This window comes from Balaenoptera borealis (genome assembly GCF_965194805.1).
Source record: "Balaenoptera borealis genome assembly, chromosome: 9".
NCBI classification, from domain to species: domain Eukaryota; kingdom Metazoa; phylum Chordata; class Mammalia; order Artiodactyla; family Balaenopteridae; genus Balaenoptera; species Balaenoptera borealis.
Genome location: NC_138873.1, coordinates 20,410,629 through 20,425,273, shown reverse-complemented (window position 1 = coordinate 20,425,273; position 14,645 = coordinate 20,410,629). Strand labels below are relative to the sequence as shown.

At 35.7% G+C, this 14,645-nt stretch overlaps 1 protein-coding gene across 10 annotated transcripts in view; it reads left to right on the top strand.

Moving 5' to 3' along the window:
• UTRN (utrophin) overlaps positions 1–14,645 on the top strand; it is a 499,657-nt gene that overhangs the window by 401,900 nt on the left and 83,112 nt on the right. For all 10 annotated transcript variants that reach the window (XM_082405402.1, XM_082405400.1, XM_082405405.1 and 7 more), the window contains 2 exons: positions 1,170–1,248; positions 4,434–4,494. In XM_082405402.1, coding sequence (XP_082261528.1) covers positions 1,170–1,248; positions 4,434–4,494 — 140 coding nt within the window. The remainder of the gene's footprint in view (positions 1–1,169; positions 1,249–4,433; positions 4,495–14,645) is intronic.

Sequence of the window (14,645 nt, the reverse complement as noted above, 5' to 3'; positions counted from 1 at the left end):
GCTGCTGATTGAACAAGAGGAGCACAATTTACGCTGGAAGACAACAGTGTTAAATTTCAAGAGCAGCATCTTGTGTTCTCCTCTGGAATGTAAAAGTGTGGGGTTTGAATGCTTTTTGGCCATAACAAACAAAGTACCTGCTAATGTAATTTAAATAGCTAACCAGGAGAAACTAGAGGTGCCCAGTGAGCCAGAGACACACGTTCCATTTAAAGGCAGCTGAAAATAAGATTGGCAATCTAAGCGAAACACCTGACTAGCATTACTAGACAAAGACCAGGAAAAGGAAACGGAAATGTCAGTAAGGCTGTGTGCAATTGTTATTGATTTGCAATTAGTTTCTCAGGGTACCAACTCTGCATTTTCAAAATATAGAGAGCTAAGAATGTGGTTAAAAAATATATAGAGTATATCATTCAGCTGGTATCTACTTGAATACTTCCAAATCAAGATGATGGACATGAATTTGGAGGAATTCATATGTCCATATTCATATGTCCTTTCACTCTCCATCTCTATCTATCTATCTGTCTATCTATCAATCTTCATCATCATCATTATCATCTATCTATTCATCTGTCTGTTTTTTCCCTTGGAATATTTTAGACTTCTTTTTCATTTGCTCCCCATAACCCTTTTTACCACCTTCCTTACAAAAGAGAGATGAGTAGCCACTGACCCCCATGACCACATCCTGACTTTAGATACTTTAGAATGTTACGCTTTTGAGTTAAGTGTAGAATAACTTAACTTGCCTTGACTAATAACAATCTATGCCTTGACTAAGGCATAGATTCTGGCATCAGATGGGCTGGGTATGAATACTAGCATTGCCACATACTAACTTTATGTCCTTGGACACCTCTTTCTATCTCAATATCTTCATGTATAAAACAATGATAATAATGAGTAATACCCAGTATGATTTTTGTGAGGGTTAAAAGAATTAATTCATTTAAACTACTTGGAAGAGTACCTGGCACTATTTACTGTTACTTGAGGTCAGAAGGGGTCTATTTTCATACCAATATTTTGATTCCAGATACAAAGGAGTCTGTACCAGCAATCATATCTTGGGCAGTAGCATCATTTATTATAATACTTAAATCAAGGATATTATTAAGGTTATTGTTTTGAAATCCAGTTATTTCTTGTGTGTGTATGTGCAGGTTTCTGTGGACGATCGCCTTAAACAGCTTCAGGAAGCCCATAGAGATTTTGGACCATCCTCACAGCATTTTCTCTCTAGTAAGTACCAATAAACTTGACTGATCTCATTAATTGAATGAATCAGCATATTATTTCACTCTCACTCAAGAAGCTATATTCTTTGCTATAAATATATTTATCAGATGAATATATAAAAGAAGATGTCAACATCAATGACAATATTGCTTATTGGTTATTGTTTCTATAATCTGGTCGTAGTTAAGTCTTTGAAGTGAAGCAAAAATTAATTCATCTTAGCTAGGGTTTTTCACTGGACCATCTGTTATAATAACTAATATAGTATCATAGCATTGCTATGCCATATGCAAAGATTATGAACTTTTTCACAATAAAGAAATCATTTTTATATTTTAAAATTTTTAATTAATTTTCCTCCTTAAAAAGTGCATATTTGTTTAAAATGCACCTGGAACTTTAAAAAGTAAAAAAAAAAAAAAATTACTTACCACAAATCTTTGAGAAGATTTTGGTTTATTAGGCTCACTGCAATCATACTTGGCTTTTCTTCTGGTTAAGTATTGCAGATTTAGCCAAACCCACATATATAGATTTTTATGCAGTAGTCTCCAACTGAAATTTTTCATTTTATGGACTGTTCATGAGATCTTAAATAAGTAATTTGAACTCCTACTTTGTTTATCACTCACTGCTAAGGAAACTAAAGAATGTAGAATTCAGAGTCACCCAGATTGAGATTAAAATATTAATTCTGCCTTTTACCAGGCCTATGAATCCCTGAAAGTTAATTTCTTTATCTTAAAATTACTATAATAATACTTATTTCCTCTGATTGCCTTGAGGTTTAAATAAGAAAACAGATCAAGTTACACAAAGCACTTAACACAGTTCTTCGCACAAATGCTTTCACTAAATGTTAATTCCTTTCCTTTCCTTTTCTCTGGCAAACATATGTAAGCAAGCACTTTGTTTAATTCAATTTAAGTGAAGGTTGAAACTTAATGCAAAGCTTATTTTCCCAATTATGGTACCTTTGTATCTATAGCCATAGAGAAAACTGAAGTAATAATATCGTGTCTTCTAACTAAATTGCTTACATTTATATTTTCTCTTAATCTTTGTCATGGTTGGTAATCTGCTTTACCTCAATTCAAGGTCAGGCTTTTCTTACTCTCACAACTTCAAGAATCCTCATCAGTCATTTCCTGACTTTTCTGTCCTATGCCTCTCTAGTGCTCAAGCTAGCTCTCGCTAGTGTTCCTTTCTCTCTCTGTCTCTGTCTCTCTGTCTGTCTGTCTGTCTGTCTGTCTCTCCCTCTCTCCCCTCCACCCTCCCTTACTCCACCACCCCCCCCCCGCGCTCACACACACACACACACACACACACACACACACACACACACCTATTTCACACTCCTGAGCTCTTAGGTAGCCTATCTTTGAGTGATGTTTAGTCCTTCCTGGAATGTACTCTCTACCTGGGTGCCAGGATGCATTTCCATTTGGATACTATCAGTGTGGATGAAATAAATGGGCTTGCAGAATACTCATTAGGTATGAATTAACTCCAGATTGCTTACACTTAATTTTATAGAATGTAAAGCTATATGCTAAGACCAAATTAAAGAGAAATTTAAGAAATAATTGAGATTCTATAGTTCTAAGGCATATGTATTTATTAGTATTGATGAAACTGAACACTTTCACCTCACAACCATTCTTTCATAATAAAAATCAAACTCTTGTTCATTAGGAAATGAAACTTGTAAAAATTGTGAAACTCAAGCACATTGTCTTTCATTGCCTAGCACTGGCAGTCCAAGGAGGTCAAAGTTATTCAAATCAAAACAATTATTAAAATGAATGGAGAAGTGTAAACAAAATCCCAATTAATAAATTTAATAATTGTTACCCATTGCTGCTCAGACTCTTTGGCTTTATTGTATATCTTGGATTTTAGCCATAGTTATAAAAGGAGGCTGTTTAGTTAGGCACAAAATAAAAACTGACCTATTAGCCTGGTGCCAGTGCTGAAACGAGGTTGGCTCTAATGAGAAATTTAATATACCTAGTTCCACATTTTCATCTGCCTTTTATACTTTCATGGACATAGTTGCAGAAGGGAATGCTCATAATGCTCATATCTTTATAAAGATAGGAAGAATTGTTGAATAGAAATATTGCTGAACTAGTGGTCAGAAATCCTGAAATCACGTCTTGGCTCAGCCATTTATTTATTGGGCAAGTAATTTCACCTCTAATATTTAGTTCCTCATAGTTGACTTCCTTATCAATAGATGTATTTGAAAATGCTTTGCAAAGTTTAGAATGCTACACATTAGTAAGATAGTATTATGATACCATATTCAGGAAAGAAAAATTGGTGACAACTGGTTGTATGAGAATCTAGTGATATTTGCAAAGTTTTATTTGAATTTGCTTATTAGTTCATTTACCAAAATTCCTTAATAGTTCTAGTTACATATGTACAATTCTTCTTAATAAGTCTTAAAATAATTGGTTTAATGTAGGAAAAGAATATTTTTATAAAAAAGGAGTAAATGGATTTGTAAAAAATTAGTACCTCAGTAAAACAAAACATAAAATCTCAATCATAGTGATGTCTAGTGTAAAAGTAGGGAACTATATTTTCTGTGCATTTCAGGTAAAAATAAGTATTTGGAATTCTTCTATCTAGATAATTGCCTTGGTTCTTTATAACCCTTTGGCTATGTTTATTTTAATTTTCCCTTTTTAAAATTCATATAATTGAGTTTCTTTAAATGCCATTTGTCCTAAATAGTTATTCCTGTGACTATGAAGCAAAGTGAAGAGTGTTATTAATGATCTGGAAAATTCAGTCTTAAGAAATCTAGTTTACAATCTGGGTATACCAGGTAAAATTAACTTTGGTTTTAGCTTAATCAAAATACATACAGAGTACAATTTCCAGATAGCACTAAATTTTAATTTTTGATTGTTGTAAACAGTAAAACTTGATATTTAAAAATATTTGTATCAACAGGTTCAGTTAGAGTTGGCATTAGAAATTGAGACTATATTGTTTCTTTCCTTGCTTCAAATGAATCTTTAAAGCCACTCTTTGTTTGGCCTAGCAGATTTCATAATTATAGGAATCCAACAGTTCTCATTGAATTTGCTGTAAAACGTGTTCAGTTGTTTTGCATTAAGGCATAAGGCTTTTGGGTAAGCAGTGTTTCCAATAACCTCCCTTTGTTTCTTCAGCTTCAGTGCAGCTGCCATGGCAAAGATCCATTTCACATAATAAAGTGCCCTATTACATCAAGTAAGTTGATTTTAATTCTCCTTTATGATACCAAGAAAATAAAGTTATGTTGATAACTTAAGAGGCTTTAAGTTATCAACCGTTGTTAAGTATCAAAGTTATGAATTAACTTTAAAAAACGGATTTCAGTCCTATTATATGAAGGAAATTATATATCTATGTTTATAAAGATATAAAGAATATATATTTACTATTTGAAAGAAATTAGTTTAAAACTCAAGAGTGATATTTGTAATTCATTAGATGAGGCTACAGGTATATTTAGCTGATATTTTTATAAAGCAGGTATTAAAATATTTGGGGAAAATGACAAAATTCCTAAATATTCTTGACATAATGATGTTTCTCAAACTGTATTGATTCTAAGCCATTTTTGTGTCTCCCAGAAAATGCATTTAAAAAGTACTTGTACTCTTCTCATTTTAATCCACCAAAAAGAAAGTATTTTATCATTAAAAAGTTCAATATTTTCAAGTTCTTTTAGACTTATGGAAATTATCTACAACATTAGGTTTATTATCCAGCATTTTTGTTGTCAACTTGACAGTTTCTCCTTTTGTACATAGTAAGTTTCTCCTTATTATGTAGCATTTTATAAATTTTGTATAATTTACACAAGGTCTGCATAGGATTTGATCCTTGGCTTAGTCTGTGTGTTGTCATTGGACAGAATGATAAAATTCATCTTGTGAAATCCCTTGAGATGTAAATTATTGATTTACAATGTGATAAAGGTGATAAGAGTTGTAGTTGGATCTATTTTATGTATAAGTTGAACGGTGGCCTAGTTATGAGAAGAACGTTCCTGTTATCAGGAGTCAGCGCTGTTTCAGATTAGTCCTGTGACCTCACACGGGTCACGTGAAGATCTCTGGGCCAAGTGTCCTTTATATCCTTCCTAAAATGGCATGTGGTATCTCCAAAATCCATGCCAACACTAATAATCTGCTCTTCCAGTATCCCTCTTTGTGTGTGAAATCAAAATGTTTAGAAATAGTATTTTCCTATGAAGCTTTTATTGTGGTCTGAAATGTATCCTCAGATTAAAAAAAATAAATAATTTTGCCATAATACATAATAAATATAATAAGCAATATATGTTACATTGTCTTAAGAGAATTTAATACTTTTATCAGTGTATAATCTACCATGTACTGAGTTGTGATAAATTTAGGTATAAGGTAGCAAAGCAGTTGATTAGTATCAAATTCACGCAGGCATGAAGGGAAAGAAGTCAGAGGCTCGGCAAATTGACGTCTTTATTAAGAAAAGATGCGATCATCTGATCCAAATTTAAAACATTTTAATTTATATTCTACATAATAATAATAGTTATAGTATTAGAGAGTTTCAATTTGCTGGGTGAATATTGACTTGAATTGAATATTACAGGTTTTGGTATAAATCTGATGTGCTGCAATAGGCAGAATCTGGCCATACAAAGATGCCCACATCCTGACCCTTGGATGTGAATAGGTTAGGTTATATGAAGTTGCAGACGGGGGTATGAGCCAGGGAATGCAGGTAGCCTCTAGAAGCTGGAAAAGGCAAGGAAAAGGGATGTGCTCTTGGAACCTCCAGAAAGAAACACAGCCCTGCAAACCTTGTTTTTAGCTCAGGGAGACATTTATTTTGTGGTAATTTGTTACAGCAGCAATAGAAAACTAATACATGTATTATACAAAATCTAGAAGTCCATGCAAATTAATCAAATTAATTAATTTACTGAATTGACCTAGACTTCTGTATCATCTGATTTTTAAAAAATGTAAATTGGATCCAGGAGGCATATTTTTGTTCTTACTAGGTAAAGAAAATACTAAATTCGGGAATTCCCTGGTGGTCCAGTGCTTAGGACTCCTTGTCATCACTGTGGAGGGCGTGGGTTTGATCCCTGGTTGGGGAACTAAAATCCCACAAGCTGTGTGGTACGGCCAAAAAAAAAGAAAAACAAATTTTAAATCTGTTGCTTGATTATGTTTATGCAATGGTTATCTATTTGATTTGGCACTTTAAAAAATCCATCTGTCATTTCAGCATTACTATTAAAAGGAATTTCTATATGTCCAGGTCAGTTATACGTGACTGAGAATTACATTGTCTAAGTGAGAATTTCACTAATTCAGTGTTTTTATAATTTTGAGAGGATCTAACAGAATTGTATCCTTGCTCAGTCTACAAAGTTCTTATGGGGCAGACAGGTAGAGTGAAAGCTGGTTTATCTGGCATCTTATTGGCTAGAGCACTATAATCAGCATTTCAAAATATATATAATACATTGATGACCAATATTTTTAATGTGACCTATAGGATTGTAGCATCCTGAAATATTTTCAACATCATTAAAGACTGGATTTTCTTAAACATTTTAAAATTTTAGTGTTAAATGCCGTAGGATTGTCAAATATTTAGAAATCTGCCCATGTATATAGAGTGAATTCTCTTATTTTTAGAAAACTTGTTTATCCAGATTCTTTCATTATTTGCTTTGTTGTGTAACCTAACAGTTTATTTCCTCATGAAGAAGGAACATCAGTCACTAGAGATAAGATTATACAGGCCAGTATTTCCAGATGAAAAATCATTATGAAAACAAAATTTAATTCCCAAATAAATTAATAAGCAAGTAAATGATGAATGAAAAGGCTTTTAATGTACACTTGCCTTTGCATGGCTGCACAAGTAAGTTGAAGAAAAATGTTAGAAACAAATTTCGCATGATTGTCATGCAACTAGAGTTTCCTGGAGCATATTAGGATGTATTAATATGGCCAACAAAAAAATAATCTTCAGGTAGAAGTATTAGATATTTTCAATATTTAAGTATATAGTTTTATATACTCTAATGCCAGAATATAGCAAGAAAGATGGCAGAGAATGGGAAGGACAAATTGTTTTTATTTTGTATTTTAATTTTATAGGATAGTTAAAACATACTTGGATGGCTCCCCAATGTATTTCTTTCTCTCTAGGTAATTCATCATTAATATTTTGAGGTGTACTGCCATGGCTCCATGACCCATTTGTTTCTAGAAAATGACATAATATAGATCTGAACCGTAAGAGTCTATGTAGTGTAAATCCCTCTATGTTAATATCTTAAGTTGAAACTCATATCTTTAAATGATATTTGCTGCATCTAAGGTAGACTTTCCAAAGCTGATCTAATTATTTTTCTTTTCTAGTATAGTCCAATGACAGCTCATTGTTCCATCAATTTAAGAAAATTTGAAATGGCTCTTGCTGCCTTCACAATGTACAAAAATCTACCGTAAAAGCACGATCTCTTTCTCTGTAAATTTTTGGTCATATGTTGTGCTTTCTACAGGTTGTTCGTTTCCTCAACTAAAACTTAACATCCAGGGAGTTTCAGGTGTAAAGGGAATGATGAATAAAAGTCTTGGGTTGAATTTTCTCTCTTTTTTTTTTTTTTAATTTCATTTATTTTTTGGCTGCGTGGGTCTTCATTGCTGCACGCGGGCTTTCTCTAGTTGCGGAGAGCGGGGGCTACTCTGTTGGCGGTGCGTGGGTTTCTCATTGTGGTGGCTTCTCTTGTTGCGGAGCACGGGCTCTAGGCACGCGGGCTTCAATAGTTGTGGCACACGGGCTCTAGAGCACAGGCTCAGTAGTTGTGGCATGCAGGCTGTAGAGCGCAGGCTCAGTAGTTGTGGCACGCGGGCTCTAGAGTGCAGGCTCAGTAGTTGTGGCGCACAGGCTTAGTTGCTCCACGGCATGTGGGATCTTCCTGGACCAGGGCTCGAACCCATGTCCCCTGCATTGGCAGGCAGATTCTTAACCACTGTGCCACCAGGGAAGTCAGGTTGAATTTTCTTAATATGTCATATTAGTCATATAAAACTCATTGCTTCTCTTTTTGATCCAGAAATAATAATAATAATAATAATAAATAGTCATAGTGGGTGATAATAATGGTCATTGTAATAAATTATATGTTTTGAATATTCATTTGCCAGCCACTGTGCTAATCCTGTGCAGGGGTTATCTCTTTTAATTCTCACAGTAGCCCAGTGAAGTATAGGTGGTATCATTACCCCCATTTATAGGCAAGGCTTAGGTAAGAAGAACACACACAGCTTGCTTGAGATCACACAGCCAGGAGATCTAAGAGCTGGCATTCAAACCCAGGGAATGACTCCAGTGCCTGAACCCTTGACCACTATGCACCTACTGCCTCCTGTTCTCTGTGTTAGAGGAGGTAGAGGACAGAAATTTTTAGTCCCATGGAAAATTTGGTTAGGATAAAGGATTATATTTAGGAAAGTGCAGTCAGGTGGAGAAAGTATGAGCAGACATCCTTTCTTTCATACTATAGACTGGTTACCATCTACTGTGCACCTGCTGTGTGCCAACACTTAAGTGCAGAGCTGTCTAAGAGCAAGACCATGCTTTCTCCAGCGCTGCACACTGCCTTTTCTGTAGGGTTCATGATAAGCTAATTCCTGTAGGCCGAATATGTGATTAAGGAAGGTTCACACTGTGGTCTGATAATGGACAAAGGTGCTTTTCTATCGATAGCAAATGTCATTCTCCACAGTCCTGCCAGTGGGATCATGACAGGAGTTTTGAGGTGGTGGAGCAAACTGTCTGGTCCTCCTCTACCTTTGCTCATTCACAAGGTCTGGAGTTTTCTGGCACTGGGGAGATTTCCATCTGAGAGGAGCCTGGCCAACAAAGCTGGTTTATAGGTCCCCTTATAGGGGCTTTTAGCATAGGTGACGCTCTACTTATTCAGCCTGTTAGTAAGCCATCCTGCTTCATAGAATTTAGTAAAGGATAATTAGGAAATATGGTTTTCCTCTCTCCCTCTACAGTGTCTTCTCTAAACCCCAAGTGCGTGACTTTGTGTTGGTACAAATGACGATTCTGCTCACGCTCACAGCTCACCAGTTCTATAGCTTTGTTCTTCCCACTAGAATCTGAAGTACAAAGCTTAATTCTTTATAATGCAGTCACACACACCCAGCTTTAACATGAACACTTGAGTCAGCTCTGATTATATAGATAATACCTATCACATTCTCTACAACTGACATTCCTCAATATTACAATGTATTAACCAGAATAAACTAATCTGTATCTACAAATACCACTACCTTGCAGTCTCTACCTTGTTCTAACTCCCCCTTATGAATAGGTCTAAATCAAGATTTTCCTCAATTTATTACATCTCTTTTACATTTCCTTTTCTGTCCTTGTGTTCAATATGGGTAATCCTGCAGTACTGTTTTAGACCCCTGTCTTGCCTTCCAAAGGTACCCTCTATTGCCCTAATCCATCAATTGCTAGAAAAAAAAAAATGAAGTTTATAGTTAAAAATGAAATCTTGGAGAGCAAGTAGTTGTTCTTTATAGCAGTCATGCAATTTATTTGCATAAACTGCATATACTTGTCTCATGTATGTACAGTCTAAAGGAGAGAATTAATGCTTATTTCTTTAGAGGAATTGCGAACCCTGCTTAGATGATGTAGGTGAAATATTTCTTCCCTAAATAAGAGCAGAGAGGAGTGGCAGCAATGGGAAATTCAAATATCCAGCCTCACTGGAAAATCAAAGCTAACAAATGTATAGGTATAACAACACCAAAAGAGAAATTAACATAAAGCATTTTATCTTTAAATGTTAAGGAAACTCATCCCAAAACAGAATAAATCCATAACAAAGATATTTCTAATAATGGAAGATAGTTCTCTCTGAAAGGTTTCCTATAGCAGCCTTCATCACTCTCCTCTTCCTTAAGATGGGAGAGGGCATCTTTTCGGTTCTAGAAGTTTAAGTGGAGAAGTCTTGGGACACACTTTGAGTCTCTTTCCAGAAATGGGGCTTGTGTTTTTGGTTTTAATGATAAATAAATAAATGAAATAGAAATATAAGAGAGTGTACTGGAGAGTGTTTTTCCAAGAAATGGTCTGTGACTTTATTTTTATTGAAAATAAATGTTTAAAACTCACTGGGCCAACTCTCCTGATGAGGAGGTAAGAGAGAAATTGCTTTTTGAAAGAATGTAAGCACCTTGGGATCACTTAACCTTCTGGAGCCGGAGGCAGCTTCAGACAAACGAGGAGCATACCTTGGCTAACTAGAAAACTAAGCAGGAGACCGCCTGCTGTGCAGCAAATGGGCAACTACTAGAGTATTTACCAGCGTTCTAGTTTGTTGAGATAATTTAGGTGGAGTTGACACTGTCTTAGAAATACATTGACTAGTTCAGGACTTAAGAAGATACCATCTTTCCTGCCATTCATCCATATGTTGCTGGTGCCAGAGTTATTATAACTATGAAGTGGAATTTTGGCTTGGAATCTTGTAGATTACTCAGTTACACTGAATTATAACAGCACCATCAGCCTTACTACACAGTGTGATTTTTAGAGTCAGGGATGCCATTAATAAAGGTCTACCAGACGGTGCAGGAAAGATCACTGAGGGGTCATTAAGGGAAGGAAAAATAAAAGATATCTGTACTTGAATTAGTACTGATTAAATTTTTAAATAGTCATTACAATTAGCAACAGTACAGAAGTAATAATGTGAAAATTGTGAAATAAATAGAATATCTTTCTCTGTACTGATTACTAGCTGAAGTGATACAGTAGAAGATTCAATACAACTCTATAGAAAAAATTAGAATTAATTTCTCATTTAAAAATATATGTGAAAGAGATAAAGTAGTTAAATTAAAAAAAAAAACTAAATGATATAAATTCAGCTTTGAAAAACAAACTTTAAGGATACCATGATAAACTGAACTCGGGTGGGAACATAATCCTGGGGTTAACACCCCCAGGCAGGAGTGTACAGGGCTCCCCATTGCAACAACAGACGACCTGCAGGAGTGTTGGTTGATGGTCTGATTCTCCCTAGTTTGAGTGTTTAAAGAGACAGGAGGGTAGAGTTGGGTGGGATTGGGTCTCCCTCTGAGTTCTGGGTCCAAGTAGAGATATTACCAGAGGAGAGGCTCCCAGGCATTTATTAAGTGTTTATTCTTCCAGACAGTCTTCCAGTGCCTTCAAAACAAGTGTCACCTGAATCTCCTCTCACACCCAGGCATATCCGTTTTGGTCGTTAATCCTACTACTTTACTTAAAAACAAACTCAAACAAACCTTGCCTTATTGTTCTATCATTCATGCCTGGGGTATTGACACTTGCATTTTGGGGTGTGTTTCTTTATAGCCCTTTACATGATTGTATCTTTGAAATAGATACGATTTCTATTTTGTATCCTACATGTGAAATAATTTTAAGTGCATTGTTAAAAAGCAAAATTCAACTGACTAAATTTAAAGATCTCATTGGCTTTATTCAACGATCTATGAATTGGACAGAAGCCCATCTAGTAAAGAGAAAGGAGCTTCAAGGAATTGTACAAAATGGAAGGCTTTTGTAGAAACTGTGGGGCTGAGGCTGATAACAAGAAGGTTATTAGCAAAATAAAAGAAAGGACTGGTTCAGGCCAGGTCATCTTCTTTTGTGGGAAAGGGAATGCAAGAGTCTTCTTATATAGATTCCCTCACTAGTGCTGACCAGGACATTCCTGACTGATTGGTTTATTCCACTCCTGGGAGAGGCTGAAACTGCAGTGAGGTTAGGTATTAAGTCTTGGTGGGGTGTAGCACAAGTGACTCCATTTTGGGCTTATTGTTTCTTTTTAACAGCAGTTTTATAATTGAATCCAACAGATTTGGAATTATCCATTGTTTACAATTTAGTCTTCCTGATTTGTGTCTTCATTATGATGACAAACTAATGGCATTTTCTTAAGGAAGATGTTGTGCTTTTATGATATCCATTGTCAAGTGGGATCATCTATCTTATTTGGATCTTGAACAGAAGGGTTTTTTTTTTTTTCTTGAAATGTTGACATTCAAACTTTAAGTTTTCTCTTAGATTTATTCTTATGTTTCCAAAAGTATAACCTTGGATTTTCTGCCTTTAAAAGACTAGAGAATGGTAGAAAGTGTTTGTGAAGGTTCAAGAAGTTACATATAACCTGAGGAACATATACGTTTACCCTCACACAGCATCCTCATGTGCTGCCCCTGCCCCCTCCCCAGAGGCCCCTCAACCCTAGTCACACACAGAAGCACACACAAACACACAAGCACACACACAGAGAAAGAATCAATATTACTGATAGGAGTATTCCATATTCTTCATATATTCATGCACGATGAAACCAAGATTGAGGGGATTAAAAATTCCAAAATGTTACCTCTTAGGTCTTTAAAAAGATATTACTCAGATAAATGACATCACATCAGGTTGCCAGAATGTGTTTTCAGTCTTTATGCTTTAGTCACCTGAATGCAAATTTGATTACTTGGGAGCCCTGCTTGATTCCTATATATAACTTGTATAAGTATATGTAAAGAGGGTGTTTGAAGAGCCTACATTTCGCCTGTGTCAACTTCATTCTGGAGATTCTGTTTTTTACACAGCACCTCTCAGCTTCTACTATACTGTGTAACTTACTTGTGAAGTTTATTGTCTCTTCCTTATTTCCCCCCACTTGTGAGGAGAGGTCTAGCGAGCTGAAGACAGAAAAGCAGGCATTCCACTTGACAACATGGAGTTTACTGATAATTTTGACAGGACCAGTTTGGGTGGAGGAGTGAGGTTAGAAATCAAATAGAAGTGGGTTGAGTCCTGAATGGGACATGAGGATGTGGACTGTTCATTTGAGAATTTTGTCTGTAAAGAAGAGAAAAGGGGTGCTAGCTAGCAGGAAATATAGATGCAAGATAGGGGGTGTGTTGTTGTCGGGGGGTGGGGAGAGAGAGAGATATTAAGGATGGCAGACCCTTCAACATTTACATTCTGAGACTAGTCTTATTGAGAGGGGTGGATTAACTACACAAGAGTTGTTTAGAAATCTTTGGGAAGAACCTTTGATAGGAGAGGGGATCACTCCTCATTTTAAAAAGAGGGAAAAAGGCAATCTGGCAGATGGAGGGAAGTTTATTGATTCAGTGGTGGGAAGATGAAGGAATTCTAGTCTGATGGTTTTTAGTTTTTACAATGAAGTGTGAGATCCAGTTAAATGATACTTAGGCAGGCCAGGAAACATACTTAGGTTTGGGGAAAGAAATGGCTGTAGTAAATTGTTGTTTTGGTCTCTGGAGGCACATTTATTAGGGAATGTAGTTCATTTGCCAGCACTTGGACATTTGAGGTTTGAAGTCAAATGCTTAAAGTAAAATCAGTCTGTCTGTTGAGTGATTTTCTCCAGCTGTATTCATGCACAGCTGCTCCCGTCCAGAGAAGGCAAGTAATTGAGCTGATCCATGCTTGGGTTTTGCCAGGAGTGAGAGAAGCAAGAGAGACGAGGTTGTTTGTAATGATTATAATGATGGACCTCAGACTCAAATTTAGACAGATTCATCAGAAATATTTTAAAACCCCAATCGTGCAAGTACACTTCCATATTAAGAACTCAGGCTTTAAATCAGACCATCTGTGTTCAAATTCCATTTCCACTCTTTACTAACTGTGACCTTGAGCAGGTTATCTAAGTTTGCCCTAGTTTCCTTCATTTGTAAAGTGGGGATAATATTGGCACCAAACTCAGAATTATTGTTTGGATTTGAGGTTACACATAGAAAGAGTTTAGAAGAGTACCTGGTACAAATTGAGCACTCAAATAATAGACTATTACTGTAATTAATATTATACATCCTCACCTAGCGTGTTATCTTTCACTATGTACAGCAAAGAAGAAATATTTCTCTTTCTGTGATTGTCTTATCCAGAGCATTATACCTATTCTTTTTCTCACACTTGTATTTTTAATTAACTCACTCACCTACAATTTTTTTCTCTTATACGCCTTTAAAATTGGAATGGAATGATAAATGGCAAAACCCACAAAATCCAGTTTCAAACATAAAATTGGATAAATAAGTAACAAGTAAGTGTGTTTGGCAAAGTGTCAGTTTTTGGATAACCAGGATCCCATCTCAACATCTTTTAATGGAAAAAATGAGACCACTCTAATGAGAACAAATGCGTTTAAAAAGTACCTTCCCCAGAGCAGCCTTTGCCCAGACATTAGTATCTTATCAACGTTACATGTAAATTGCTGTTGGTTCATTGTCTTATATACTGGGCAGTGTTGTGACACAACATTCTTT